The 27011-nt window shown below is 58.6% G+C and overlaps 1 protein-coding gene across 1 annotated transcript in view; it reads right to left on the minus strand.

The window, feature by feature from the left end:
- Nucleotides 1-13883: 13883 nt before the first annotated feature.
- TPO (thyroid peroxidase) overlaps nucleotides 13884-27011 on the minus strand; it is a 37723-nt gene continuing 24595 nt past the window's right edge. The window contains exons 14-21 of the mRNA XM_068973663.1: nucleotides 23065-23196; nucleotides 22268-22367; nucleotides 18195-18353; nucleotides 17242-17421; nucleotides 16621-16707; nucleotides 15718-15876; nucleotides 14507-14718; nucleotides 13884-14026 (exon numbers count right to left, since the gene is read on the minus strand). Coding sequence (XP_068829764.1) covers nucleotides 13884-14026; nucleotides 14507-14718; nucleotides 15718-15876; nucleotides 16621-16707; nucleotides 17242-17421; nucleotides 18195-18353; nucleotides 22268-22367; nucleotides 23065-23196 — 1172 coding nt within the window. The remainder of the gene's footprint in view (nucleotides 14027-14506; nucleotides 14719-15717; nucleotides 15877-16620; nucleotides 16708-17241; nucleotides 17422-18194; nucleotides 18354-22267; nucleotides 22368-23064; nucleotides 23197-27011) is intronic.

Genomic DNA, 27011 nt, shown 5'->3' on the forward strand with positions numbered 1-27011 from the left:
GTTCGACAATTTTTGACCCCGTGGACTGTGGCCTGCCAGGCCCCTCTGTCCGTGGGAGTCTCCAGGCCAGAATCCTGGAGTGAGCTGCCATTCCCTTCTCCAGGAGATCCTCCCGACCCAGGAATCGAACTTGTATCTCCTGCATTGCAGGCAGATTCTTTACCATCTGAGCCACTAGGAAAGCCTTTTTTTTTCATCTTTGAGATGACTATGACAACATGCAAGTTCCTGATCTTGGTGGTTTTCATGAGTTTCTTTATAATAATGTATTAAGCTGTCAATTGGCTTTTAGGTATTTTTTGCACATTTTATTTCATAATAAAAATCTGAAGTCATTAGATATTACAGATTTAAGCAATATCAACAACTGGGGAGCAGGGACATCTCTGTACTTTAAATTTTCTTGTAAGCCTAACATCTCCTTTAAAATATAAGGTCTTCACTTAAAGAAAAAGAATGTATGGAAACATTCCTGCTGCTGCTGCTGCTAAGTCACTTCAGTCGTGTCCAACTCTGTGCGACACACCCCAGGCTCCCCTGTCCCTGGGATTCTCCAGGCAAGAACACTGGAGTGGGTTGCCATTTCCTTCTCCAATGTATGAAAGTGAAAACTGAAAGTGAAGTCGCTTAGTCGTGTCTGACTCCTAGTGACCCCATGGACTGCAGCCCACCAGGCTCCTCCGTCCATGGGATTTGCCAGGCAAGAGTGCTGGAGTGGGTGCTATTGCCTTCTCCAGGAAATATTCCTAGTGCCTTCTTAAAATATTTGCAACTGTTTCCTGTGGGGAAGAAACGTGTGCTCGGGGCCGTAAATGGGGCTTCCCAGGTGTCTCAGTGGTAAAGAAACTGCCGGCCAGTGCAGCAGACACAGGCCCGACCCTGGTCGGGAAGGTCCCCGGAGGAGGGCGTGGCAGCCCACTCCAGCGTTCTGGCCTGGAGAATCCCGTGGGCAGAGGAGGCTGGCGGGCTGCAGTCCACGGGGTCACACACAGTCGACCATGACTGAGTGAGCACACGGGCAGTGACATAAATGGCTGCGCTCCATTTGCCGGAAGATTTGCCGGAAGATTCTTTCATGTGCTTAGTGAATCACATGCATTTTTAATGTAATTCAGGGCAAAAAAAGTGTTTTCTAACAAAGTTTCAGGAAAGCATCTGAGGTTTTTCTGGCTTTACCCCCTCATCACCTCATCACCTGCCGCAGCTGTAGCCTCGGGACCCCAGGACCTTTGAGACAGGAAGTTAGGGAGCAGGACAGTGATCGGGATGGGTCTCCCCAAAGTCGCCAGAGCTCTGGATGCTCTGGATCCCCACCACGGACAGGGGGAGCCCTGGCTTCAACAGTGGCGCGGGGCGACCTGTAATTGCAGAGGAGAGACAGTGGGCAGGAGGTGGGGGTGCGGGCACCAGGCCCACCCTCGGGGAGGGAGCCCTGGGGGGACCCAGATCTGAACCCACCTGGGTCCCTGCAGCCCGGCCCACGCCTGTCCTCTGTCCTGTCCTGCCCCTTGTCCATCCTGTCCCGTGTCTGTCCCGTGTCCATCCTGTTCCGTGTCCGTCCTGTCCTGCCCCATGTCTGTCCCATGTCTGTCCTGATCCATGTCTGTCCTGTCCTGTCCTCTGTCTGTCTCATGTCTGTCCTGTCCCGTGTCCGTCCTGCCCCATCGGCTCCCCTCAGAAAATGTTCCCTCCTTTGCAGGCGCCCCTTTGGGGACCATACTGACTCGAGCGCAGCTCCTGTGGTGAAGGCCTTGGGCAGACACGCTCTTGCTTCTGCAGGTGTGGAGTGTTGAGCCTTCCGCTCGAAATCTTGTGGATTCTCCACCTTTTCTGTTTGTGGTAACAGATACTCTCAAACCCAAACCTTGACCATTGACAATGAGGTCACATGTTTGAATTTGGAAGGTTCCAGAAACTCCAGAGGTGCCTATTTTAACATCTGTGAAATTTGTTAAAAGTGACTCAGTCGTATTTTCTCCTTCAGCGTCTGAAGTTTTTTGTTCAGAGGCAGGAAGCCCAGCCGGGTCTCAGGGCTGTTCCCCAAATAGCTCTGCCTGGTGCTCTGACTAACAGAGTGGGCTTGGAACCGGGGTTTGCCCCTTTGTGAGTCTGACTGTCAGCCCGGTGTGGGCCCAGTCACCGCTGCCAGGAAGCCTGTCTGGCAGAAACAGCTGCTCTGTGGGCCTGCGGTATCAGTGGGGGTGGAGCGTCCTTTGTCGCTGGCACAGACCTTCCGAGGGTGGAAGCTCCGAGGGTGGAAGCGTGAGCCCCGGGTGGCTTCCCGGTCCTGGAGGTTTGGGGAAGGAGGGGGTGTGGGGTCGTCTGATCTCCACTGTATGCTCCCTTTTTGCACATGGAGCATCACCTCAGGCTTCACAGAGAAGGTCCTGCTGGATATGTTTTACTGAAGCCGAGTCTCTCAGCCACGGGCTTGGATGGAAGCCCCACGTTTCAGGCCGTGAGACGCCCGCGGCCCTCGCCTTCCCGTCACCCTCGCCCCTCCCAGCACAGAGCCACGCTCCTGTTGCTTTGTCCTCTTTGAGCAAAACAAAGCGAGGCCCACGGACGGAGCCTCTGCTGGGTGGCTTAGCTTGCAGCTGTTCTCACGGGAAGTTCCTGGAAAACACTGCCGTTTGTGTTCTTTAGAAATTACGGCGCCAGAAATTAACTCAGAGAATAGCCAGGGTCATCGCTTCTTGTAAACGTGCTTCGGTGTCAGTGGAGTCAGAGGGCCCGGGGCGTGGTACCACCCTGGCCTCTTGTCCACGGAGCGTCTCCGCCAGGCTGGGTCACCCTCTGTGCCCGAGACCCCTGACACTCACACATGTTGGGAACTGGGGACCCGAGACTCAGACCCGCTTCTTGTGACACTGAGGCCAGAGCTCTTCATTTCAGCAGACTCGGGGACTATGAGCACGTATGCTAACTCGACTTCCTGCCATGCTTCCCCCCAGATGCCGCCAGAAGCCCCGAGTTCCCTGCGTGCCCTGCAGACATCGCAGTTCTGTACCTTCGGGAGGCTGGACTCTTGAGATGTGACTTCTGATTTGTGCTCGGCTGCAGTTGTAGCTACGTTCCTATTAGCTTACCAGGGCTTTGTGCCCAGGCCGTTTATATATGTGGTTTAATTCCACACCACCTGTTCCTGCTCTGCAGACAGCGGGGGTTCAGGCCGAGTGCCTGGCACGGCCCAGGCTCTGACACATGAGTGAATGTGGCCCTAACACACGCGTGAGTGTGCCCAGCCATGCTCCTGGAGCCTCTGGGCTTAGAGAGCCACCCCCGTCCCACCATTAGTTCTTGAAATAGCAGTCAGCGCTGACTTGTGTTTTCCTGCAAACAGGAAAGGGAGAGGATGCTGAAATATTTCAGAGGCTGCTTGAACTGAAAGGCAACAGAGTTTTAATGAAGAAGTCGCCTCGTTTGACCCAGAGTAACTGGAAACGGGAGGCCGACGCAGCGTCTGCCCCAGCCTCCTCCCCGTGGGACTGAGTCCCGGGCCCTCCCCCGCCCTGCGTCTGTCCACACCTCGTTACCTGAGCTATCCCCGTGACCCTGCACCCTCCTCTGCTCCCCACCTGAGCCCCTGGCAACCGAGCCCTCCGGAAAGTGCTCCGCGCGGCTGCCCTCCTCTCACCACGTGTCTTTCCTGAGCTCTTACGTCCTGGCCAGTCACAGACTCCTTAGGGACCCCCCTCCCTCTGTCTCCACGGATTCCTACTTGGCACAGATACGCTATGGACCGCTCCCCAGCCGTAAGAAAGAAGCAGACAGTGCCATTGGCCACAACAAAGATGGGCCTAGAGATGATCGTCCTCAGAGAAGCAAGTCAGAGAGAGACAGACGCCATATGATGTCGTTTATATGTGGAATCTAAAAACGGAGCAAGTGGACTGACGACTCAGCGACGACATAGAAAACAAGCTCACGTTGCCAGAGGAGAGCGGCTGTGGGGAGGGCTGAACCTGGGACTAACACACACACCCCTGTACATGAAACAGTGACTAATAAGGACCTACAGGGTAACGCAGGGAGCTCTACTCAACACGCTGCAGTGGCCTATATCGGAAAGTGGCCTAGACGCCCTCCCTATATGCGAGACGATGAGGCTGCTGGAACTGCGTTAGAGGCATAATGTGGTGTATAATTGAATCGCGTTGCTAGATACAAGTATTGTGAATCAGCTATACCTGCGTGCATGCTGAGTTGCTTCAATAGTGTCCAACTCTGCAACCCCACGGACTGGAGCCCGCCAGGCTCCTCTGTCCATGGGATTCTCTAGGCAAGAACACTGGAGGTGGTTGCTATGCCCTTCTCCAGGGGATCGTCCCGACCTACCTCTCCATACAATGAAAACTGAATTTACGAAGGAAGTCACTGCTGATTCTGATCTTCATGTTTCATCAGCAGCGGCTCTGGTGCTCTTCAAGGTGAAAACCTTCACCGGGAGGCTGACCATGGTGACCTTGTTTTTGCAAAGAACATATCTGAAGACAAGAGGCACGAGAGGAGGAGGTTGCTGGACAGCGTTAGAAGCCGCGGGCCTGGGTGCGGGGAGCAGGGATCCCGCTGCCAGCCACCGCGCGGCTGCGGCACGCCCTGTGGTCACGGCAGCTGCCATCCTGGCCCCTGGGGTGGGACAGTCCCTTTCGCCTTGTGCCATGATGCCAGCAGCCCTCCTTGCGCGGGGCGGACTTGCCACCCCTCACTGAGCAGACGAGAAATGCGCTTCCTTCCTGCTTCCTCCTGGCCACGGAGACGGAGCCCCAGAGAAGAGACGCCCCAGGGAGGTCTTGCAGGGCCTCCCCTGGTTTTCCTAAGAGTGAGCTGAAGCAGCCCCACCATCAGTTCTCCTTGAACATCCTGTTCTCAGGTCCAGGGAAAGCCCTAGAAACTCCGTTTTCTTCTCTAAATCTTACAACGAGTCCACTCTAAACTCCAGCCTACCCACTGGACGACCAGGCGCAACCCCTGGAGTCAGGCCCTCAGCTGGCTTTCTGGAACACAAGGGGCTCCAGACCTGCAGATCCCTGGGAGCTGGGGAGGCAGCCGGACCAGGTCAGCACGCAGGGACCATGGGGAGCATGACTGTCCGGGTCTCGGTCTGGTCCAGCTCTGCGGACCACCCATAAGCCCATTCCTACCCCTGGCGAGACCCCGCAGGGCCCGGGGGAGCCCAGGTGCTCTTGGCCTCTGGGTCCTTCTCCCCACTGTGACTCACCCACGGCCAACACTGCTGCAGCCTCGTGGGGTCAGAGAACAGGAAGGAGACCGGCTCTTGGGGATGATCTAAGCTTCACCTGTGGTTTGGGTATTTCAAGGACTTCCCGGATGGCTCAGTGGTGAAGAATCCGCCTGCCAGTGCAGGAAACATGGGCTCAATTCCTGGGTCAGGAAGAGCCCCTGGAGAAGGGAATGGTAACCCACTCCAGTCTTCTTGCCTGGGAAATCCCATGGACAGAGGAGCCTGCAGGGCTATAGTCCACGGGGTCACAAAGAGACAGACACGACTGAGCAACGACTAACTCCACCACAAGGGTGTCTCAAGCTTCATCCTTTCATCTCTGGGCTCAGAGCTTCTTTGATTTCCTTCTTGTTCATTACAAGAGTCAGTGTGCTGGGCGGAAGCCAGCCTGCTCTTCGTTATTCTCCTGACACCTCCATTCCATCTGCCTGCCTTTTGGCCTGGCCTGACGTTTCCGGGTTCCCTTTCTCTTCGTGTGAAACAAGACCGAGAGCGCCTTCCTTGTGCAGTGAGACGTCACTGGGTGTGGGTTTCCTCTTCGCTTCCACCCCTGGAGACAGACACCGAGCCTTGTAGACGCCAGGCGATGTTTCAGAGGCTGAGCTGACACCCTCTGGCTGAAACGCAGAAGGTGTACGTGGAGTCCCAGCATTATATCCTAGAGCCATCAGAATCTCGCTGCCAATGACCAACATGTAGCTCAGGCCACGGAGGGGACATGAACTTCCCTGGGAGGTCCATGGGAAAGCGAGAGCACTCAGGGAGGCTGGCCGTGGGCGAGCTCCTCCCTGCATCCTCTCGAAGCTGCCCCGACTCTCAGCGGAAGCCGTGGATCTCGGCGGCCTCCAAGTTCCCATCATCGGCTCCCACAGAAAGATGAGCTCCATCCCCCTTCAACAGGCCCTGTTCACAGCCTGGGAAATGGCTGTGATCGGGTGGTCTGGGGCAGTGCCCTCCACCGGGGCTGCCCCCGTGGACTGAGGACACGCCCCCTCACATACAAAACCCCTCCTGGGGAGCGAGCCACCCTCCAGCAATAGGGGGTCTTTGGGCATGCTGGCCACAGTCAGAGCCGGGGTGCAAGCTGTCATTACAGCTGTGTTCAAGTGCCGCACAGGCAAATCGCGCCTTTAACTACAAGGGAGCCGAGGTCCTTGGCAGGAAACACAGCGCGATCAGGCATGTGCTCTCGGGACAGCTGGCAGCCGTCGGTCACCTCGCCCTCCATTGGGGTTTCTCATCTCAGGGCAGCGGTCAGTGGATCTTACGAAACTCAATGTGTTTCCTGCAGATTTGCCCGCGGTGCCCTCGTGGGAAGCTGGTTTCCTGGCATTCTTGTGATCACTGGTGCGCAGGAAACCATTAGCAACCTGGATTGTCCATAAACCGGGAGTGATGGCTTCAGGCCCATGCAGGCTCCTGGCATCTCCCAGCCGGGCCGCTGGACCTGCAGTGCGGTTCCGTCAGGAGGCTGCGTGCTGGGGCTCTGGGAGGCGTCTCTGGTGTTTGGCTGGAGTTGGAGCTGTTGGCGCTGAAGATTAGTCCCAGCACCGCTGGCACGCGCTACCTGGGCCTGACCTTGCCTGGGGCTTTCATCTCAGCAGACGAAAGCTCCTGACCAACCCCTCTCCAGCTTTCTGGTTCACCTGCCGCCCCAGCCTGAGGCTTCATCCTGCAGGGATTCCCGTTCCCGGGACACAGAGCCACAAGAGACGCTGACCCAGGCAGAGCGGCCGGTGTCCCAGGGCTGCGTTTGCTGGGTCCTCACCCGGCATCCTGACCTCCCTGCAGCGGGAGGACCTGGGGGCAGGCCGGCAGAGTCCTTGTTCCACACGCCGCAGCATCAGTCTGTGGATTTCAGGCCTGCGGCCGGCCCCGCCTTGCTGGCGCCGCCTCCACCCCGCCCCTCTCTCGCCCTGTCCGCTCCGTCCAGGATGGCAGCGCGTCAGTTCTGAACTTGGAAACTGGTCGATGCCTCAGATGACAGGGACATCTTGGGGGAGGTGCCGGCCATCCCACCTGGCTCAGAGCGGCCCCCAGCATCCCGGGCAGCAGCCCCCGTGCTGGGCGGAGGCCCGGTTGGATCTCCAGTCTCCCCTGAACACCCTCCGGGACGGCTGCTTCCCCGGCGCTCAGCTCGGCGACCTTCTCGGTGACCTGGAAGCCCCGCCCGAGGGGCTCTCCTTTAAGCAGCCTGCCCCGCCCGCCGCCCCGCACTCAGGGTGTCACCCTGCTTCTGCAATGGAAAGTCGAGCTGGCCGCGGCCTCTGCCCGCGCCTGGAGGGTGGGCCAGCGTAGTGGGCCCCGGGCATCTTGTGCACCCCAGCTCGACCTGCCCCGACCTTTGGATCCAGAGGGCCTTCTTCTGGCCCCAGCTTGGCTCCATCGGTGCCCTTCGCGCTCACATCCGCCAGCGCGTCTCCCTGGTTCATGCCTGTGTCGTGGTGACTGGGTCTGCCCGCCGGGTTCCCCGTAAGAGCACATCAGTGAAGTCAAAGCCACTCAGTCGTGTCTGACTCTGTGACCCCATGGACTGTACAGTCCATGGAAGTCTCCAGGCCAGAATACTAGAGCGGGTAGCCTTTCCCTTCTCCAGGAGGTCTTCCCAACCCAGGGATCGAACCCAGGCTTCCCACATTGTGGGTGGATTCTCTACCAGCTGAGCCACCAGGGAGGCCCACGCCTGCATTCGGGCAGCAGGAAGCTAAGCTAGTCATGCTGTCTCACAGAGCGGAGCCTCTGGAGCTGGGCAGCGAGTGCCCCTCTCTGCTGTGCCGTCCTGGTGGTAGGGCCCTTGTCCCATGGAGAGGACCCTCCTTCCCCACCACACCAGTGGCCGCTCTGACGGGGGGCTGCCCCCGCGTGAGTGTTTCTGGGTCTGTGCCGCGTCTCTTTGCTGCAGCCTGCACTGTCCGAGCTGATGCAGGGGTGGGAGCATCTTCTCGACGCCTGGGCGGAAGTGACTCAACTGAGTCTCTTCTGCAGGACCCTCCATGTCCACAGGGTCCTGGCCTTTCCCAGCGTTTTTTGGTTTCAGCCTGTTGACTCCCTGCAGCGGTTAGGGTTGGTATCGCATTGAATCCAGAATTTAATCTCAGTTCGGTTGACTTTGTAAACACGGAATCCTCCCATTCATAAACATGACATATTCCTACATTTTGTAAAGGCTTCTTTAATAGGCTTTGACAAGGATTTATGGTCTTTTCCAAAGATTTTACACATTTTTCTTAGGTTTTAGATTTTCTACACATCCAATCTTTTTTTTTTTTTAATAAGGACAGTTCTGATGGTATCCTTCCCATCTTCTATGGCACTGGGTGCCCTGCTTGTTCTTGGCCTGGATGGTGATTTGTAGGTGGTCAGCCTCTGTTCTTTTTTTTTTTTTTTTGCATAAATAGAGTTGGTACTCAGAAATGGGTTGTTGTTTGAGAAGTTTTGAATCTATTACAGTAACTTGGGACCATTTTTCTGCCTTTTTTATGCCATTTTGAAGATACTACTTTTGCAACATGTAACTGCACCGAATTATCTAATTGAGCAACTTCATGGTTCAAAATGTCGAAAGTTCACAAATGATAGTTTTTCCGTGTATTGCTGGACTGTTAAGCCTGGACCATATGAACGGCTTCCTTTGTGTTAACAGTAGCTGTCTTGGTAACAATATGGCTCAGTCCGAGGGCCCCGGGTACCTTCGCGGTCTGAACGGGTCGGTAGAGTCACCTGCACTGAATCACCAGACTTCTGTCTGGAGGTGTGCAGCCTGCTTCCTGTAGCCCGTGGCTGAGTGCCCGGCGCAGGACGGGGGCGGGGGTCAGAGAGCGGGTGGCACCCGTCTGAGGGTGGGCCTCTGACCTGGCGCAGGTGATACACAGGCTCAGCTCCTTGTCTCCCTGATTCTCGTCCAGCCAAGCAAGCCCAGCCCTGACTTGGCAAGTGGCCTCTGTCTGGAAATATTCAGCTTCACTTTCCTGGTGTGGAGGGTGGATCGTGGTGTAAGGGGCAGAGTCTTGGGGTCCCCAGGGCGGGGTGCTGGCAGGGCCCCCCAGGATGCGCTTCACTGTTTTGTTTCTGCTTCTTAGCCTTGCCAAGACAGAGGGTGTTTGAGTCACCATGGGCGGGCCCCGCGGCGGCCAGTGCTGTCAGGAAGGCCGGCTGCTCAGGGAGCAGCTCGCAAAGCACTGTGGCCGAGCAGGAGGCCAGCAGGGCTGCGCATGCACCCCAGTGGTGGGTGGCTGACTGCTCCCAGGGGTGCGAGTCCTTGAGCCTGAAGTGCTCAAGTCATAGTTCCCTTGTTCTCCTTGGCCCTGCAGATGCAACTGAGGATGCCCGTCAGGGCGGCATGAGCAGCCCTGGCCACGCCGGGGGACAGCCCGCAGGGCTGGAGGCTGTGAGGACAGAGGATGGGTCCTCAGGGCTGCTGAGGGCAGGCTGGGAGCCGCGGGGCTGGCCAGCCCTTCCCAGACCCTCCGGGCTGACGCACCTGCTCCTGCCTTCAGGCCAGGTGCTGGGGAAACCCGGACACGGCTCGGGAGGTGATGAAACAGGGGTTGGTGGCTCTGCTCCAGCTGACCCGGGGCCAGCCTGGGGTCACTCCGGCCAGCAGGGGCGCACACAGCCTCCTCCTGCGCCTCTGCGCAAGGACGCCATATTAATACAGACGGCTGAGGGGCCGTGCTCTCTCGGCCAGCAGCCCGGCTCCTGCGGGACGCTCAGCTGACATGTGTTTGCTCCTGAGGCACGTCACTGCCTCCTGGACCGCGGACCCCCAGGCCGCCCGGCCATGCTGTGCTTGGGCCACTTTAAACAGAGACATCTCCCCGAGCACAGAACTACGACAGCGCCCAGCGGGGGTGAGGAGGCCCTGCGCCCAAGCCAGCTGGAGCAGAGGCTGGGCGCCGACCACGCTCGGTGATGCCCGTCGGTGGCCTTGAGTCTCGATTCGGGGTCACGAATGCGTCTCAGAAAATAGGTGGTTTGCAGACCTGGAGGAGACCTAGGAGGGAGGCGGCTGGCCACGTGGGGGCAGGGGCGGGGGTCCTGCCGAGTCCGGCGCCCCCTGCTGGCCCCGTCAGGGAACGGCGATCCTGGCAGGGGGCGGTGGTCCTGGGCGAGTCTAGCGCCCCCTGCTGGCCCCGTCAGGGGCCGGTGGTCCTGCCGCGTCTGGCGCCCCCTGCTGGCCCCGTCGGGGGCCGGTGGTCCTGCCGCGTCTGGCGCCCCCTGCTGGCCCCGTCGGGGGCGGTGGTCCTGGGCGAGTCTAGCGCCCCCTGCTGGCCCCGTCGGGGGCGGTGGTCCTGGGCGAGTCTAGCGCCCCCTGCTGGCCCCGTCGGGGGCGGTGGTCCTGGGCGAGTCTAGCGCCCCCTGCTGGCCCCGTCAGGGCCGGTGGTCCTGGGCGAGTCTAGCGCCCCCTGCTGGCCCCGTCGGGGGCCGGTGGTCCTGGGCGAGTCTAGCGCCCCCTGCTGGCCCCGTCGGGGCCGGTGGTCCTGGGCGAGTCTAGCGCCCCCTGCTGGCCCCGTCGGGGCCGGTGGTCCTGGGCGAGTCTAGCGCCCCCTGCTGGCCCCGTCGGGGGCGGTGGTCCTGCCGCGTCTGGCGCCCCCTGCTGGCCCTCTCTCCTCCGTGCAGGAGCCGAGGCCGGGCTGTGCATCTCCGGTTCCCGCTTCATTGGAAGGCGCGGCTCTGCTGGGCCCCGGGGCTCTGTTCACAGCCCCCCGACCCCGTGCTTGGCCTGCTCCACGGAGGACATTTCACCTGGAGCGGAGGGACCACGAGCTCCCCAGCGTCTGAGGGGCCGGGGACCTGGCATGTCCCCCGAAGCGGGTCTGGGCTCCCTGAGCTGACCCAGAAGCTCCCGTTTTCCCAGAGAGCCGCTGCAGGGCTGACCGCCTCCCAGGCCCTCCGGGGTGGGCCGTCCACCTCCCAGCGCCTCACGCTCTGACTCGGAGCAGGAAACGCACACTTATTTTGGCTGGAAACCAGCAAAACCAGTCAGCGCTCCACACACACGGAAGCACTCCCCTGGGTGAAACCGCAAACCCCGGGAAAGATTGGTCTCGACAACCGTGTCAGCCCAGGCGTTTCCAAACGAAAATTGTTTTTCCAGTTTGGGGGTTGGAGAAAAGTGGATTTAAACACTGCCAACAAAAAATAGTTCACATGGCAGTTTGAGACAACTCTATTTTCTCAAAAAGGATTTTTACAGCCCAGAGCCCAACCTTAGAGAGATTTGAATGAGCTTGTGCTCAGCGTCCGAGATGTTTGTAGAAAAGAGATGGGAAACTACGGCCAGCCCACCAGCGACCTGGGTCCCCCTGCATGGAGACTCACGTCAGGACCCCCAGGGTTGCCACTGGCACCAGTTAAATTAATAATTTTATATTGGCGTATCGTTGATTTACCGTACTGTACAGCTCTCATAAGCACAGCGAAGTGGTTTATTAGGTTTTATATGTGATCTCTACGTGTGCACTTATTTATGTTCCTTTTGGGTCACTTTCCACTATAAGTCATCACAAGATGCTGAATGCAGCTCCCATGCCACGCAGCACGACCTTGTTCATCTGTTTCATGGTGTGTCTGCGTCAACCCCAAACTCCAAATTTACTCCTCCCTCAGCTGTTCCCCGCTGGTAACCACACACTGTGTCCTCTGGTCTGAGTCTGTTTCCATTTTGCAAATAGATTCATTTGTACCTTTTTTCCTAATATATTTTACACGTAAGTGATATCATGTGATACTTGTCCTCTGTTTGACCCCCGTCACTTGGTGTGATCATCTCTAGGTCCATCCATGCGAAGGCATCACGTCGTTCTTTTTGATGGCTGAGCAACACCCCACTGCCTGTACCTGGCCTTCTGTCCCCACTCCTCTGGTGAGGGACACGGGCTGCTCCGTGTCCTGGCTGCGGTGAACTCTGGGCTGTGTGCATCTTGTCAAGTTAATTGTCTCCGTCATCACTGCAGTCCCACTGAGCCTGAGAGTGAGGCGACCGGAGGGGGCAGAGTCTGGGCCCCACGCGGGACACCCAGAGATGGGAGCGGTGTTCAGGCAGGCTGCTCTGAGCGTCCCTTCGACCACGGGCAAGGGAGTAGGGCTCTGGGACCAGCTGCTGTCTGCTCCAGACCCGAGACTACCCACCTGCTCTCTGCCTTCAGCGCCGAGCTCCCGGAAGCAGCTGGAAGGCTCCTGTGAAGCCCGGCGCCCCCTGTTCCCCTCCCCAGCGGATCTGCAGGTTTTTGGAGTTTGGGGGATGAAACAGCAAGTTCTCTGCCCTGAAATAACCTCCCAGGCCCCAGATGGAGTCGCTCCTCCCGGGACCCTCAGGCACGTCCATGTAGAGACCCCGCTGCCCCCAGGCCCAGCACCGTGGTCGGCACACCCCCCGCGCCAGGCCGGCACTGGGCTCCTCACCCCAAACAGGGCTGACGGGCGCCCCAGACACTCCCTGCTTCTATTTTTCAGTCTTTCTTTTTGCAAAAGGTTCCTGCCCCCACCCCACCCCTCTGCCAGTTCTCGCAAAGCAGGCTCTCCGCTTGGTGCCGTGCTGAGTGACGTTTAAGTGATGGTTGCTGCCATCACTTAAGCGGTCCCTCGACTTCACTTCCTGTGACACCCCCAAGCTTCACCGGCCGGGGCCTCTCTGCACACCTGGCTGACCGGGGGTTCCGTGTTCCCAGGTCCCGCGGTCACCGGTGGACCGCGTCTGTCTGTCTGTACTGAGCCTGTGCAGCGACAGATGGACAGAAGTAGCTGCTGAGGTGGCCGGGCTGCTGATCGCAGGCAGGCCTCGGAGGTGGTCAGCCTGCCCCCAGTGATGAGGCCTGGGGCCCAGGGGAGGCCGGTGTGGAGCCTGGAGGGCCGCCGAGGATCCCAGACTCCCGCACTCCCGCTCGCGGGGGCAGGGGGCAGGGGAGCGGCTCTGAGACTCATAGTCCACCAGACTGGGTAATTTTCCTCATAAAGTTCTGTAACACAACCGCAAATGTAAGTGACCCTCTCAGCCCCCGGTTGGGTCTGTAACATGAGAGGAAAGTCATTTATGAATCTGAAGAGACGGATTCCGGCTGGCACGCGTTGTAAAGCTCTGCACAAATCACCTCGCGTTCTCTCTGGCAAAGCCGTGAGCTGCTGCCAAGCTCAACACCCCACCCCCCTATTTCCCCCAAACCTTCCTTTTCTGGCGGTAGATCGTCGCGGCCTCAGCCTCCTCCCCTTCCTCTGAATTTCTGTGGTCCGCCCTGGCAATGGCAGCTTCTGAAGGAAGCATTTCTTACAAAGAGTACCATGTCCCCCCGATGATGAGCTGCCCCGATGCAGGTCGCTGTAAACCTAGGCCTCGGCTGGAGAGCGGCCGCAGACTGCCGTCCGCCCCGGGAGTGCAGATGGCGACGGTCAGGGAGGCCGGGCCGTGGACGCGGGCCGGGAAGGCAGGCCCCCGAGCACAGGCCCGGTGGGGAGACCGCCTGGGTGCCGCCCGCGGGCAGGGTGCCCCCTGAGGGCCCGGGGGCCGGGGCCAGAGGACGCAGCGGCACACGAGCGCCATGCCCCATAGGGCTGCCGCTTGCACCGGGAGGGCACGCTTGCCGTTTCTCTGGTGGCGTTTAGCGCACCCTGCTCGCTCATCTCCGACGTGTGGGGCTGGGTCCTAACGCTGCGCACCCCGGGGCCAGGCCGGGAGAGGCCTCGGCGGATGGGAGCCCCGGAGAGGCCGCAGCCGCACGCGGTCCACCTGGCGGCCTGCCAGCGCCCACGGCGGGCCCTCTGCGCTCTGGATCAAAGCGCCGCGGCCTGGCCCCAAAACAAGTTCCGGAAACTGGAACCCGCTTCCTTACGTCTGCGGAAAACATCTCCAGGAGTGCCTCCGCCCGCTAAGAAAATAGGTTTCCCAGCTGAGGTTTCCACTGCAGCCGCAGGCCACTGTTGAGGGACCGTCTCCGGCTTCCCAGCAGGCCAGCCTGGGGGTCTGCGGGCTGACCCGGTAGCCGCTGGCGAACGCGGTCGAGGCTGCACCGTCCACACCATGCGGCGCCACCCCCCCCCCCCCCCCCGGCCGCAAGTCCTTGCCGGGTTTGGGGGACGAGCGACCACCCTAGAGAAAGCTACTCCCCCACCCCACCCCCACGGCCGTGGGGCCAGAGGCGCAGCCTTGAGGGGGAGGTGGGACAGGGTTGCCCTTCTCCAGCGCAACTTCCCGACCCAGGAATCAAACCAAGGTCTCGACACGGCAGGTGGATTCTTCACCAGCTGAGCGACCAGGGAGAGTGCTACCCGTTTCTTTTGCAACGTAAGTAGTAACTGCAAAACTCTTAACAGAAGTCGTAGCAGAAGTCTCCCGACCCCGGGCTGAAACATGCGTGGCCCTGCGGTTTTCCGGGCCCTGCGGCCCCTCCTCTGAGGACACCTTCTCGCCTCCATCCTCCCAAAGCAGCACCGACACCAGCCGGGGCTCGGCCGCGTCCATGCGACGCAGGACGCGGGCTCTGAAGAGGGCGCTGCACGGGGTGGGGCCTGTGGGGCACGAGGTGCGTGGATGGACTCGGGGGTGGCCATCCCCGGGGGGAGCCCCCACTTTCATTCTTGGAGATTTTGACGCCACTGTCTACCCAGTCTCGATTCTGCTGAGTGTTTACTATATTTTTTCTTCTTACGAGCTCAGCACCAACTAAGCCGAGTGTATCTCAGTGCAGAGGGTGCCTGGACACAGAGTCCCCTTCACCCGCAGGGGAGGCCGGGGGTGGGAAGGGTTCGTGCAGGAGGGGACACTGGCGAGTATTTCATTTTGTCTTCAGACCTACAGGTAAGACGCCTCCTGAAGTTTATCACTGATTAAAAACAACTGAGAGTGTTCGCAGTGAAATAAACTCTCTGACTCCTGCGGGAATCTTTCTGAGAACATTCCCTGCATAGGAAGTGGTTTTGTCCGGAAGTTGGGGCATGTGGCAGGGTGGCCCTCACGGTGGGCGCATGCCTGTGCGGTCCCTGGAGGCCGGGGCGGGATGGAGGGGTTGGAGCAGAGCAGAAGGGCGCTGACACGCACTGGCGCCCTGCCTCGTTCTCTGGGCCTGTCTCCCGTCACTTGAGTCCTGCTCTTCAAGAGCCGAGTCAGAGAAACACTGCTGTGTCCAGGGACACGTTTCATGGCTGAAACTCATTGTGGAGAAGTTCGCTTTCAGCCTAGAAGCCTTGTGAATAAGCAGAGGTAAGTGTGGAAAAGTGCTTACAACTCAAGGGCTTGTGGGACCTTGGACCAGCCCAGAGGAGAAGCCGAAGGACACGGACGTGCTGTGCGTCCGTAAGGCTGGGGTGCTGAGTCTGCCCCACACGTTCACCCCAGTCCTGAACCCTCCGCTTCCCCTTCGCTTGTACAGATGAGCCTGAATTCCACCCCAAGTTCAGATGGTTCTTCAGGACGTCGGCCCACTTTGCTCTCCGTCTGCTGGCTTCTGAGTAAAGCTGCCATTCCCGCCCCACCGCCTCACCTCTCGACCTGCTGGCCCGCTGTGCTGTGACTCCAGCGGGACCTGGCCCCTCGGGGTGAGAGCCGACAGGGACGGCGATGAGACTCGAGTCCCAGGAGAGGACGCCGGTAGAGGCAGAGGCTGCCCGTGATCGAGGCACAGATGGGAAAGACCCCGATGCTGCGAGGAATTGGGGGCAGGAGGAGAAGGGGACGGCAGAGGATGAGATGGCTGGATGGCATCACCGACTCAATGGACATGAGGTTGGGTAAACTCGGGGGGTTGGTGATGGACAGGGATTCCTGGCATGCTGCCGTCCCTGGGGTCACGAAGAGCCAGACACGACTGAGCGACTGAACTGAACGGACCCCAGAGAGGCAGTCCTCTCAGTGGACACCTGGGGGCGCTCAGGCAGACAGCCACGGGCAGAGATGCCCGCGTCCCCCAGCAGGTGGTGCCATCCTCCCACAGAGCGGGTGGCGCAGGGACCAGCTTCCTCTCAAGGGAGGGTGGTCGGGGGTCTCCTGTGGTGGCCTAATTGTTGTTTAAGGGGTCTTATATCAACAATAAGAACTTAGGAACACGGGACAGGCTGACCTAGGACCTACGAGAGGTGGTATTTTCAGGTTACAAAGAATAACAGCTGCTTCTCAGCGCAGCACCTTAACACGCAGAGCAAACCTTCAGTTCCCGGCCAGCTGCCTCCTTGTTGGCACAGAGCTGAGCTGCAGGGTCTTGTCTGTCCCCACCGTCCCGTGGTCTCAGATCCCGACAGGCGCAGGCCACAGGCACCTCTCTGCCCGGTTCTAACCAGGAGGAGGCTCCCTGTGTCCTGGGGAAGGAAGGACCCAGCGGGGTGGGGGGGGCCTGTCTGGGGCCGAGCCCAGCACCACCTCCCAGCTGTCACCCCCTGCCCAGTCTTACCGAATCACCAGCTCCCCGTGTGAACGGGGTTGACGCTCCCCCAGGACCGCCCACGAGCCCACGGTGGTCCCTTGGAGGATGATCGAGCTGAGGAGGGGACAGGGAGGGGCAGAGAATGCCTGGAGCTGTGGGCATGGGGCTGGGAAGTGGGGCCTGGACTCCAAGTCCGTCGGCAGGTTCCCAGATGACCGGACGACTCCCTGACCCTGTCCCAGCCTCAGCCGTGGAGGACAGGAGGGAGGGACGCGGGTCCAGGTGCCCTGGGGTCGCAGTGCGTCCAGAGAATCAGCGGAGGAGAGGAGGGGCGGGGCTGCGCGGAAGCCCAGTGGAGGTGGGCGGTCACGCAAGAGGGAGCAGGAAGCAGTGAGACAGTGAGGCCCGTGTGGGGGCAGGGAAGCGACCTTTGTTCCTCTGGTGGAGGGGAAGGTTCGTAAACACGTAAAATTCTAAATCCCTTCTCATGCCCCGCCCCCAGGAGGGGCCCATCGGGCGTGTTTACTAAACATAAATAGGCATAAGACGTAAATACATTCTCATGGCCGCCCCCTCCAGGAGGGACCGCCAGGGGTGCTTACGAAAAGAGTCAGGCGACCGGAAGGTGATGGCATTTATTCACCCGGCCTGGGCAGCGTGCCCTGATCAGGCAGCGGGCAGCGTGCGAGGGTCCGGTCACTCCGCCCCACGAGAGTCCAGGTGGGCGTAAGCGCTGTCTGACTCTGGCCCGTGAGCGGCACACGCGCCCCGCACAGGGGTGGGGGCCTCCTACTTGCAGAGGAGCACTTGGGGTCCACAGGGCGGGCCCTAGGGAGAGAGGCCCTGGTGAGCTTCAGACCAACCGGAAGCCACGTGCCGGCCCCCGGGGGCTGGTGAAGCGGCCGCCCGGGCGCTGCTCTGGGGTCGCTACAAGGGCCTGTTTGGGGGCCTCGCAGCCCCTCCTCGCTCGGGGGGAGGGGTCAGTATTCTTGGTTCCAGGCTTGCAGGCAGGTGCCAAGGCTGATTCCACTCCACCTCCAAGGACCGGCTCGTTTTAGCTCTGACCACCACCTAGCCCTGAGTTCCAGGCAGGCCCCGGGGAACAGCAGTGACTTTTTAAATGTAACACCATTGGGGTCATTCATGCTTACAAGGTAAAAGTGGTGAAAAGCAAGCTTAGACTGATTTTTTCACACTGATTTTAACTGTTTCCTTTTCTTAAGTAGCGCACTGTGAAAGTAGATGCTTCCTTTCAGCTTCTGGCTCCTCTCCAGGCAGCAGGCACTTGGGACCGTGGATGCTGCCGCCTGAGAGGGACCCGTGGGCTGGAAGCCTTTCGTACAAATGAAAAGCATCTCCAGTCCTTTCCCTCCGTGTCCTTGATTCCAATGTGCCTCTGCATTTTAAAAAGTAGGTTAACACTTTGACAAATTAGCATCTCCAATGAATGCAGTTCATAGGAGAAGGAACCGGGCAGAGGGAAGGTGCCTGGGGGTGGAGATGGTGTCAGATAGAAACAGGAGGGCCAGGCTGATGAGCCCGCAGCCCCAGTGCTTCCGACGACTTCCTGGGTCTTGACAGACACCCACGAGGCTGCAAACCTCAGGAAGGCCCGCTGTGAACCCACCTGCTCTGCAAGCCCCGCAGGAGCTTCCTGCGGCGGATTGCACACGTCCCGGGGTTTCCCACGGCCCAGCCAGGAAGGTCCTTCTCCCTCTCCCTCCACGGGCAGCAGCGAGGACTTGGGGTCGGCGAGCATCCTGTGGATAAATGTGCCCTCTCAGGGGTCGTCACCCAGAGGGGCCCGCGCTGGGCAGCCTCCAAGGGCCCCTCCTAGCAGCACCAGCTCGCTCCTCAAACATGGAGACGCGCTTTAGATTCAAGCCAACATCTTGGTTTAGAAAACAAAACTGGAAATTCCGTGGAGTGCAGCTGGAGGCAGATGCCAGATGCCTGGCCCTGCTGGAGCATGCGAGGAGACTCTGCCTCGGGGAGCCCAGCACCACCCCAAGTGAAGGGTGGGAAGGACAGCAGAGGTCATGGTGTGGAAGTGGGGGTCACTGGACCGCTTCTCAGACACAATCTCATGCTGAGCCAGTGGGGACCTTCAGAAATGTGTCCAAAGAGGTGAGGACGCCTGACTCAGGGTGGGCCATCAGCCTTCAGTTCCCAGCGACCCTGGGGGAGGGCGTTGGGGGGAGGGATGGGTGTTGAAGGGGCTGGGTCCCAAATAGGGGGTCCCGGGGCCCTGTGGGGGTAGGAGGGGAGGAACAGGGGATCTGAGACGGGACCCATGGAACACGGCATCATGGGCTCTGCCGGGCCAGGGGCCACGTGGGACACCAGCCTCCCTGGATGTCAGGACAGGACACCAGAGTCTGGGTCCCCTCACTGGACGGCAGGGCAGGAAAACGGGGCTGAAACTGCCCCCACTCAGCCCCTTAACACAGAACACAGCTCTGTGCTTTTCTCAAAGAGAAACTGATAAATAGCGAAACAGCTGTACTCTGCAGGACAGGCCCAGGCATCTGCAGCCGCTCTTACAGCGACAGTGAGGGGTGTGCTGACTCGAGGTGTGTGCACAGAAGGTTAGCCCTCGGGCCCAGGAGAGGCTGCCCCGCCGGGTCCCCATCCCAGCTTCTCCAGGGTAAGTGGGAAGCGCGCGAATTGACGCTTCTCTCCCGCCACAGCTGCATTCCAGTAGAATGCAGCTGCCGGCTGCCTATGGCACCGGATAAGGCTTGTCCTAAACAAAGAGACTCTGAGGACTTCCACCTCAGGCCCTGAGACTCAGGGTGGGAAATTAAACTTGGGACAGACGATGAAACAAGCGCACGTGGGAGGAGCTGAGGTGTGCGCCCCACGGTTCCCGCCGGCAGACTGACAACTGACTGGGAAATGTGATCTGGATGAAATGTACCCTGAAAGGTTGACCTGAGGTGTTCAGACAGCAGGAGTAAGTAGGCAGAGAAGCTCTCAGGACTGGAGACTGATCAGCAAGATGGATGTGCCCAGACAACTGACCGCAAATCAGGCCTTCAGTGCAAAAGTCACAGAGAAAAACATTTATCTCAGCGAATATGATTCAGTGAGATGGACAATGTAAACAGCCGTGCTTCTACTGCAGGAAGAAAGCTGCTCGGACAGGTGGTGTGACGGCGTTCCCTGTGGATCCGTCTCTCAGTGGAAACGTGTCCGTGCTGGTATATTCCTGGCTGAGATTATGTTAATCGCCATCACCCCAAAATGCACAGGCTTAGATCTAAAATGGTAGGGGGGAATAAATGTGGGGGCGGGAGAATCGACACGGAACGAAGGTCAAGGCCCCCGGAGCACCTGAGAGGTGTCCTCAGAGGCGTCTCTCGGTCTCTGTCTCTCCCTGCGTCTCTCTGTCTCTGTGTCTCTCTCTGTCTCTGTGTCTCTCTGTCTCTGTGTCTCTCTCTGTCTCTGTGTCTCTCTGTCTCTCCCTGCATCTCTCTGTCTTCATCTGTGTCTCTCTGTCTCTGTGTCTCTCTGTCTCTGTCTCTCCCTGCGTCTCTCTGTCTCTGTGTCTCTCTCTATCTCTCCCTGTGTCTCTCTGTCTCTCCCTGCATCTCTCTGTCTCTGTCTCTCTGTCTTCATCTGTGTCTCTGGCTCTGGCTCTCTCCCTGGTCCCTCTCTGTCTCTCTGTCTCTGTGTCTCTCTCTGTCTCTCCGTCTCTGTGTCTCTCTCTGTCTCTCCCTGCATCTCTCTGTCTCTGTGTCTCTCTCTGTCTCTCCCTGCATCTCTCTGTCTTCATCTGTGTCTCTCTGTCTCTGTGTCTCTCTCTATCTCTCCCTGTGTCTCTCTGTCTCTCCCTGCGTCTCTCTGTCTCTGTGTCTCTATCTCTCCCTGTGTCTCTCTGTCTCTCTCTCTGTCTCTCCCTGCATCTCTGTCTCTGTGTCTCTCCCTATGTCTCTGTCTCTGTGTCTCTCTCTGTCTCTCCCTGCGTCTCTCTGTCTCTGTGTCTCTCCCTGTGTCTCTGTCTCTGTGTCTCTCTGTCTCTCCCTGCGTCTCTCTGTCGCTGTGTCTCTCTGTCTCTCCCTGCGTCTCTCTGTCTCTGTCTCTCTGTCTTCATCTGTGTCTCTGGCTCTGGCTCTCTCCCTGGTCCCTCTCTGTCTCTCTCCCTGGTCCCTCTCTGTCTCTCTGTCTCTGTGTCTCTCTCTGTCTCTCTGTCTCTGTGTCCCTCTCTGTCTCTCTGTCTCTGTGTCCCTCTCTGTCTCTCTGTCTCTGTGTCCCTCTCTGTCTCTCTGTCTCTGCGTCTCTCTCTGTCTCTCTGTCTCTGTGTCCCTCTCTGTCTCTCTGTCTCTGTGTCTCTCTCTGTCTCTCTGTCTCTGTGTCCCTCTCTGTCTCTCTGTCTCTGTGTCTCTCTCCGTCTCTCTCCACTGTCTCTCTATCTGGCTCTGGCTCTGTCTCCCTGTCTGTCTCTCCCATCAGCCCCCTCCCTTCCGCCGGGCTGGAATCATCAGGGCCCCAGCGTGCAGATGCGCAGGGACTCAGAGGAGCCTCTGGGAGGAGGGGCTGTGGTTTAGGCTCCTTCCCTCGGGGCTCTGAGGATGCAGAGTATCCAGGGCCCCGCGGGGACTCGGGGGCTCACGCAGAGGTTCGCGTGGTCCCATAAAGAACTCCTGCCCCGCCCCCCGCCAGCAGTCTCCCTCCCCCATGGGCTGACAGGGGGCTCAGGTAAGAGACACTTTGCAAATCAGAGGCGTGTCTGTAGAGGATTCTCCAGGCTCCAGAGTCTGCAGTCACGTATGGCGGGCGCTTCCCTCCCAGAGTCCCTCAGGAAGGTGCTCATTTATATTGACGCAAACAGCTGTTTCTCCCAGTCGCAGGGGGAGGCACAGCATCCTCATAACAATAAGGGGACTGGTGTTTGGCTGCAAGCTCTGCAAACGCAAAGCTGCACCGAATGCTCCGCCGTGGCGACACCAGCTTCCCAGCGGGAGTGTTCAGCAGGTGGCTACAGGGCTGCTTGCCTAATTTTCATTGCCCGTCTCATTTTCATTGCTTAACTGATTTCTCGGTATCCAAGGGTTTTAAGAACTGGTAATAACTAAGCTTGCAGGACCAGGGGATTGTGAAAACACAGGCGCCATTCCCTGACACCACACCCCTCTAAGACTCCTGGTCTGCAGTCAGGGTAAGTCATCTACCGGTGTGCGGGAGGCGCTGAGCTCCCGGGAAGGCAGGCGCCCAGCACAGGCCTCTGGGAGCAGAGGGTCAGCGTGACGTGTGGACACGGGCTGGGGGCTGCACCCAAGTCTTAGAAGCAGGACTCCTGCAGCAAGCAGGGGAGAGCTGGCCCCAGGCTGACCTGAAGGTCTGCTCTTGAGGGAAGGGGGAGGAGTGAAGAATTAGGTTTTACTCAGGAAAGACCTCTCTGCTCTGAGAAGCCTGTGTAAGAACAAGAACCTTCGTCATTCAGCACAATGGCTTAATCGGACCAGCGATCCGGTATCACCGAGTCTCCATCCAGACAGCGGACACCCTCTGCCGTGTAGGCTTGCTCACCCTCATTATTTGGAACTGAAGGCAGGTCAGGAAGCAAATGGCTCTAGACACAGACGGGCACCAGTGGAAACAGCTGGCGATCGCCACCAGCTTCAGATCAGCCGGGCCCAAGGTGGGGAGCCGCTGCAAAGTGGGGACTTACCACCTGCAAACCACCGTCCAGGTGAGGCCAGCCAGACCGCAGACGAGCACGGCGCCCAGCACCAGGGAGACCACAGACGCCCGCGGGAGCCTCCCGGAGTCTGGAACAAGGACGGAGCTGGTCGGTGAGCCTGCCCACCCAGGACTGGGGCCAGCCTGCCCGCCCGACCCCAGCCCCGGCCCGGGTGCGCCAACCCTGGGAGCCCGGCAAGCTCTGCCCCGCTGGCCGTCCATTCCCAGCTGGCCTCTGCTGCTCTTGGAGCTGAGCTCTGCTCCTCCCGCGGGAGTTTACTGAGATGTCTTGCCCTGGTAACAGGTGTTGTACAGGAGCTGGAAGCCAAGTTAAGATTCCAGACCTGCAGCTGTGAGGCTGTGTGACCACGAGCAAGTTGCTCACCCTCTCTGTTTTGCACACGGGTCTCAAACAGCATGCTTCCCCCTCAGAGGCAGTTCAGGGGGGCTAAAACTGAGCGTCTGCAACAGGGTCCGCACAGCACCCCGGGGGTTCACAGCCTTCTGTGTCTCAGGCACACACCTGCGGGCCCTGCTCCCACCCAGCGTCCGAAGATGTGGCAGTGGGGAGAGCAAGGCCGGACGATGACCTGCAGTCACCCCGAGTGCGGGCACAGACACCCCCGGCGGGCACAGACACCCCCTGGTGGGCACAGACAAACCCGGTGGGCACAGACACGCCCGGCGGGCACAGACAAACCCGGCGGGCACAGACACTCCCGGCAGGCACAGACACCCCCTGGCGGGCACAGACACCCCCGGCTGGCACAGAGGCCATGGCCTTACCCACACAGGTCCTGCCGTCCTCGCCGGGCACGTGGGGGTCGCGGCACTCACACTGGAAGCCACCCTTGGTGTTCTTGCACCTTGCGGACGTGTGGCAAGGGGGGTCCATTCCATCCTCACACTCATTGATGTCTGCACACGCGACGGGAGGTCAGTGCCCAGCCTCTGTGCCCCTCCCCAGGAGGTCAGCCCCTCCCCAGTCCTGTGTCTAGGCGGGAGCAGGGGGACGTCACCCCAGGCCAGGGCCACACCTCCTGGCTCCTGCCCTTTGAAGAACACTCCCTGAGCCCCCCAGAGGCCATGTGCCCCTCAGCCCCTCAGGACTCTGCTCGGCCCGTGGCCGCATTCTCTCGCCCCGTCTACGGCGGCCACCAGGCCCGTGACCCCCCACTTGGCCTGGGAAAAGCCCCTGGGACGTGGCCTGGAGGCACAGATCATGCGGGCCGCTGGGCCTTGCTCAGATGTGGAGACTCGGCCTCCCTGGGAGACACTGGCGCTGTCCGAGTCAGCCCATCCCGAGCTACAGCCTCCAGCCCGATGGTCCACACGGGGCCTCCACCACCGAGGGAACGCTGGGCGTGCAGCGGGAGCGGAGACCTGCTCCCCGGGCTTGAGCTGAGCTCCCAAAATGGGGAATGTGTGCAGCCCCCGCTGTCTCCCTCCTGAACCCATGACTATGCCAAGTCCCCAGGTCCCCGTGTCTAAGTAACAAGCCCCCTATTCGGGCCGATTCCAGGAGACTTGGGCTGGGGCAGGCGTCAGAGATTCTACGTGACCTACGCACGCACTGCGTGACCACACACCACCCCGGGAGGGGTGCAGAGCTGGTTAGCACAGAGCTGGTTAGCGCAGAGCTGGTTAGCGCAGAGCTGGTTAGCACAGAGCTGGTTAACACAGAGCTGGTTAGCACAGAGCTGGTTAACACAGAGCTGGTTAGCGCAGAGCTGGTTAGCGCAGAGCTGGTTAGCACCGAGCTGGTTAGCGCAGAGCTGGTTAGCACAGAGCTGGTTAACACAGAGCTGGTTAGCACAGAGCTGGTTAACACAGAGCTGGTTAGCGTGGCATCAGACGCATCCGGACGTCGCCCAGTTAGGCCCAGCCGGGGTCCTGGCGAGCCACACTCTGACGGAATCTGGGAGGGAGGCCTCACCCGCCATCCCCCCCCGAGTCCACCGCGCTCATGGCTAAGCCCTCACCTGACGGGGAGCCTGCCCCAGCCACGCCCTCCGGGGCAGATCTGGACGTGTGACGAGGCAGAAATGCCCTCACCCCCTCGGTTTCCAGGCAGCGACCTGTGCCGCCGGCTCGTCTGCAGCTGGAACCTGGGCGTCGCCCGGAACCCCTCTCTTGCTGCCTGGTCACCCTTCTCGCACCTGGAGGGAGCATCCGCCCCTTCCCTGCTGCAGCCCCCGCCTCCCCCAGGTCCCCCTCCATGACTCAAAGTCTAGAGGCTGGGGCGCTTCTGAGACAACACTTTTAGAGTCCCCAGAATTGGAATGAAAATCTTGTATTGTGACGACCTATACACAACAGGAAAGTTATCATCTTCCCTGCTTTTCAGGGCACATTCTGGTCGAATTAGGTACCTTCACAGACCGTCAACTAGGACCACGCTCCATCTCCGGATGGTTTCCTCTTCCCAGATCGAAACTGTGGAACTGAGCAAACTGGGTCTTGCTGGCATTTCATTTCCTGTGAACCGGCCCGATTCTTGCCTGAGCCCACCTCCCTCGCTCTGAGGTCCTGCTAACGTGGCGGACGAGGGGGCGCTTCTCCCGCCCGGGAGGCGTCCTGCTTCCGCTCCGTGGTCTCTGCTCTGGGTCCCTCCAGGAGCAGGAATGCTGGGCCCCCGCAGGGAGGAGACAGGTCTCGCCGGGAAGCAGCGACCTCCAGGGGGGACTCGGCTCCCTCGATGCCTCCAGTGAAAATGCTTCTGCTTCACTGCAGGACTGGCTCTGCCAGCTCCGTCCCACGAGCCTCCCTGGGGTTCCAGCCTCTGCTGGCGGCTCTGTCCTTCCCTGGTCATTCACCTGTCGGCAACTGTGAGGTGGCTCCTGGGGCTTCCTTTCTAGAAAGACGACTTAGGGACGGGGGCCCCTGGGAGGGCACCCTTTATCCAGGCAAACAGTCCCTGGAAGGCAGTGATGCCCACAGGCACTTCTGCATGAGGGCAGTTATGTGTGTATGCACTGGGGGTTTCCTTTCAGTTCTTAAGTTGAAGTATAGCTGCTGTAAATATTATAAAGTTATTTCATATCATAATATTATATGTCATATTATACAAGTTATAATGGGTTGGTGCTACTGGTAAAGAACCCGCCTGCCAATGCAAGACATACAAGAGACACAGGTTCCATCCCTGGGTCGGGAAGATCCCCTGGAGGAGGCCGTGGCAACCCACTCCACTGTTCTTGCCTGGAGAATCTCATGGACAGAGGAGCCTGGAGGGCTACAGTCCATGGGGTCACAAAGGGTCAGACACGACTGAAGTGGCTTAGCACGCATGCATGCACACAAATTCTATTACACAATTTATATTATGTTCAGTTCAGTCGCTCAGCCGTGTAAGACTCTATGTGACCCCGTAGACTGCACCATACCAGGCTTCCCTGTCCATCACAAACTGCCAGAATTTACTCAAACTCAGCTCGTCCATTGAGTCAGTGATGCCTCCAACCATCTCATCCTCTGTCATCCCCTTATCCTCCTGCCTTCAACCTTTCCCATCATCAGGGTCTTTTCAAATGAGTCAGCTCTTCACATGAGGTGGCCAAAGTATTGGAGTTTCAGCTTCAACATCAGTCCTTCCAATGAATATTCAAGACTGATTTCCTTTAGGATGGACTGGTTGGATCTCCTTGCAGTCCAAGGGACTCTCAAGAGTCTTGTCCAACACCACAGTTCAAAAATATCAATTCTTCGACGCTCAGCCTTCTTCACACTCCAACTCTCACATCCATACATGACCACAGCAAAAACCATAGCCTTGACTAGATGGACCTTTGTCGGCAAAGTAATGTCTCTGCTTTTGAATATGCTAGCTAGGTTGCTCACAACTTTCCTTCCAAGGAGTAAGTGTTTTCTTATTTCATGGCTGCAGTCACCATCTGCAGTGATTTTGGAGCCCCCCCAAAATAAAGTCAACCACTGTTTCCACGGTTTCCCCATCTATTTCCCATGAAGTGATGGGACCAGATGCCATGATCTTCGTTTTCTGAATGTTGAGCTTTAAGCCAACTTTTTCACTCTCCTCTTTCACTTTCATCAAGAGGCTTTTGAGTTCCTCTTCACTTTCTGCCATAAGGGTGGTGTCATCTGCATATCTGAGGTTATTGATATTTCTCCCAGCAATCTTGATTCCAGCTTGTGTTTCTTCCAGTCCAGCGTTTCTCATGATGTACTCTGCATAGAAGTTAAATAAGCAGGGTGACAATATACAGCCTTGACGTACTCCTTTTCCTATTTGGAACCAGTCTGTTGTTCCATGTCCAGTTCTAACTGTTGCTTCCTGACCTGCATACAGATTTCTCAAGAGGCAGGTCAGGTGGTCTGGTATTCCCATCTCTCTCAGAATTTTCCACAGTTTATTGTGATCCACACAGTCAAAGGCTTTGGTGTAGTCAGTAAAGCAGAAATAGATGTTTTTCTGGAACTCTCTTGCTTTTTTGATGATCAAGCGGATGTTGGCAATTTGATCTCTGGTTCCTCTGCCTTTTCTAAAACCAGCTTGAACATCTGGAAGTTCACAGTTCACGTATTGCTGAAGCCTGGCTTGGAGAATTTTGAGCATTACTTTACTAGCATGTGAGATGAGGGCAATTGTGCGGTAGTTTGAGCATTCTTTGGCATTGCCTTTCTTTGGAACTGGAATGAAAACTGATCTTTTCCAGTCCTGTGGCCACTGCTGAGTTTTCCAAATTTGCTGGCATATTGAGTGCAGCACTTTC

Source organism: Capricornis sumatraensis, chromosome 6 (assembly GCF_032405125.1).
Source record: "Capricornis sumatraensis isolate serow.1 chromosome 6, serow.2, whole genome shotgun sequence".
NCBI classification, from domain to species: Eukaryota; Metazoa; Chordata; class Mammalia; order Artiodactyla; family Bovidae; genus Capricornis; species Capricornis sumatraensis.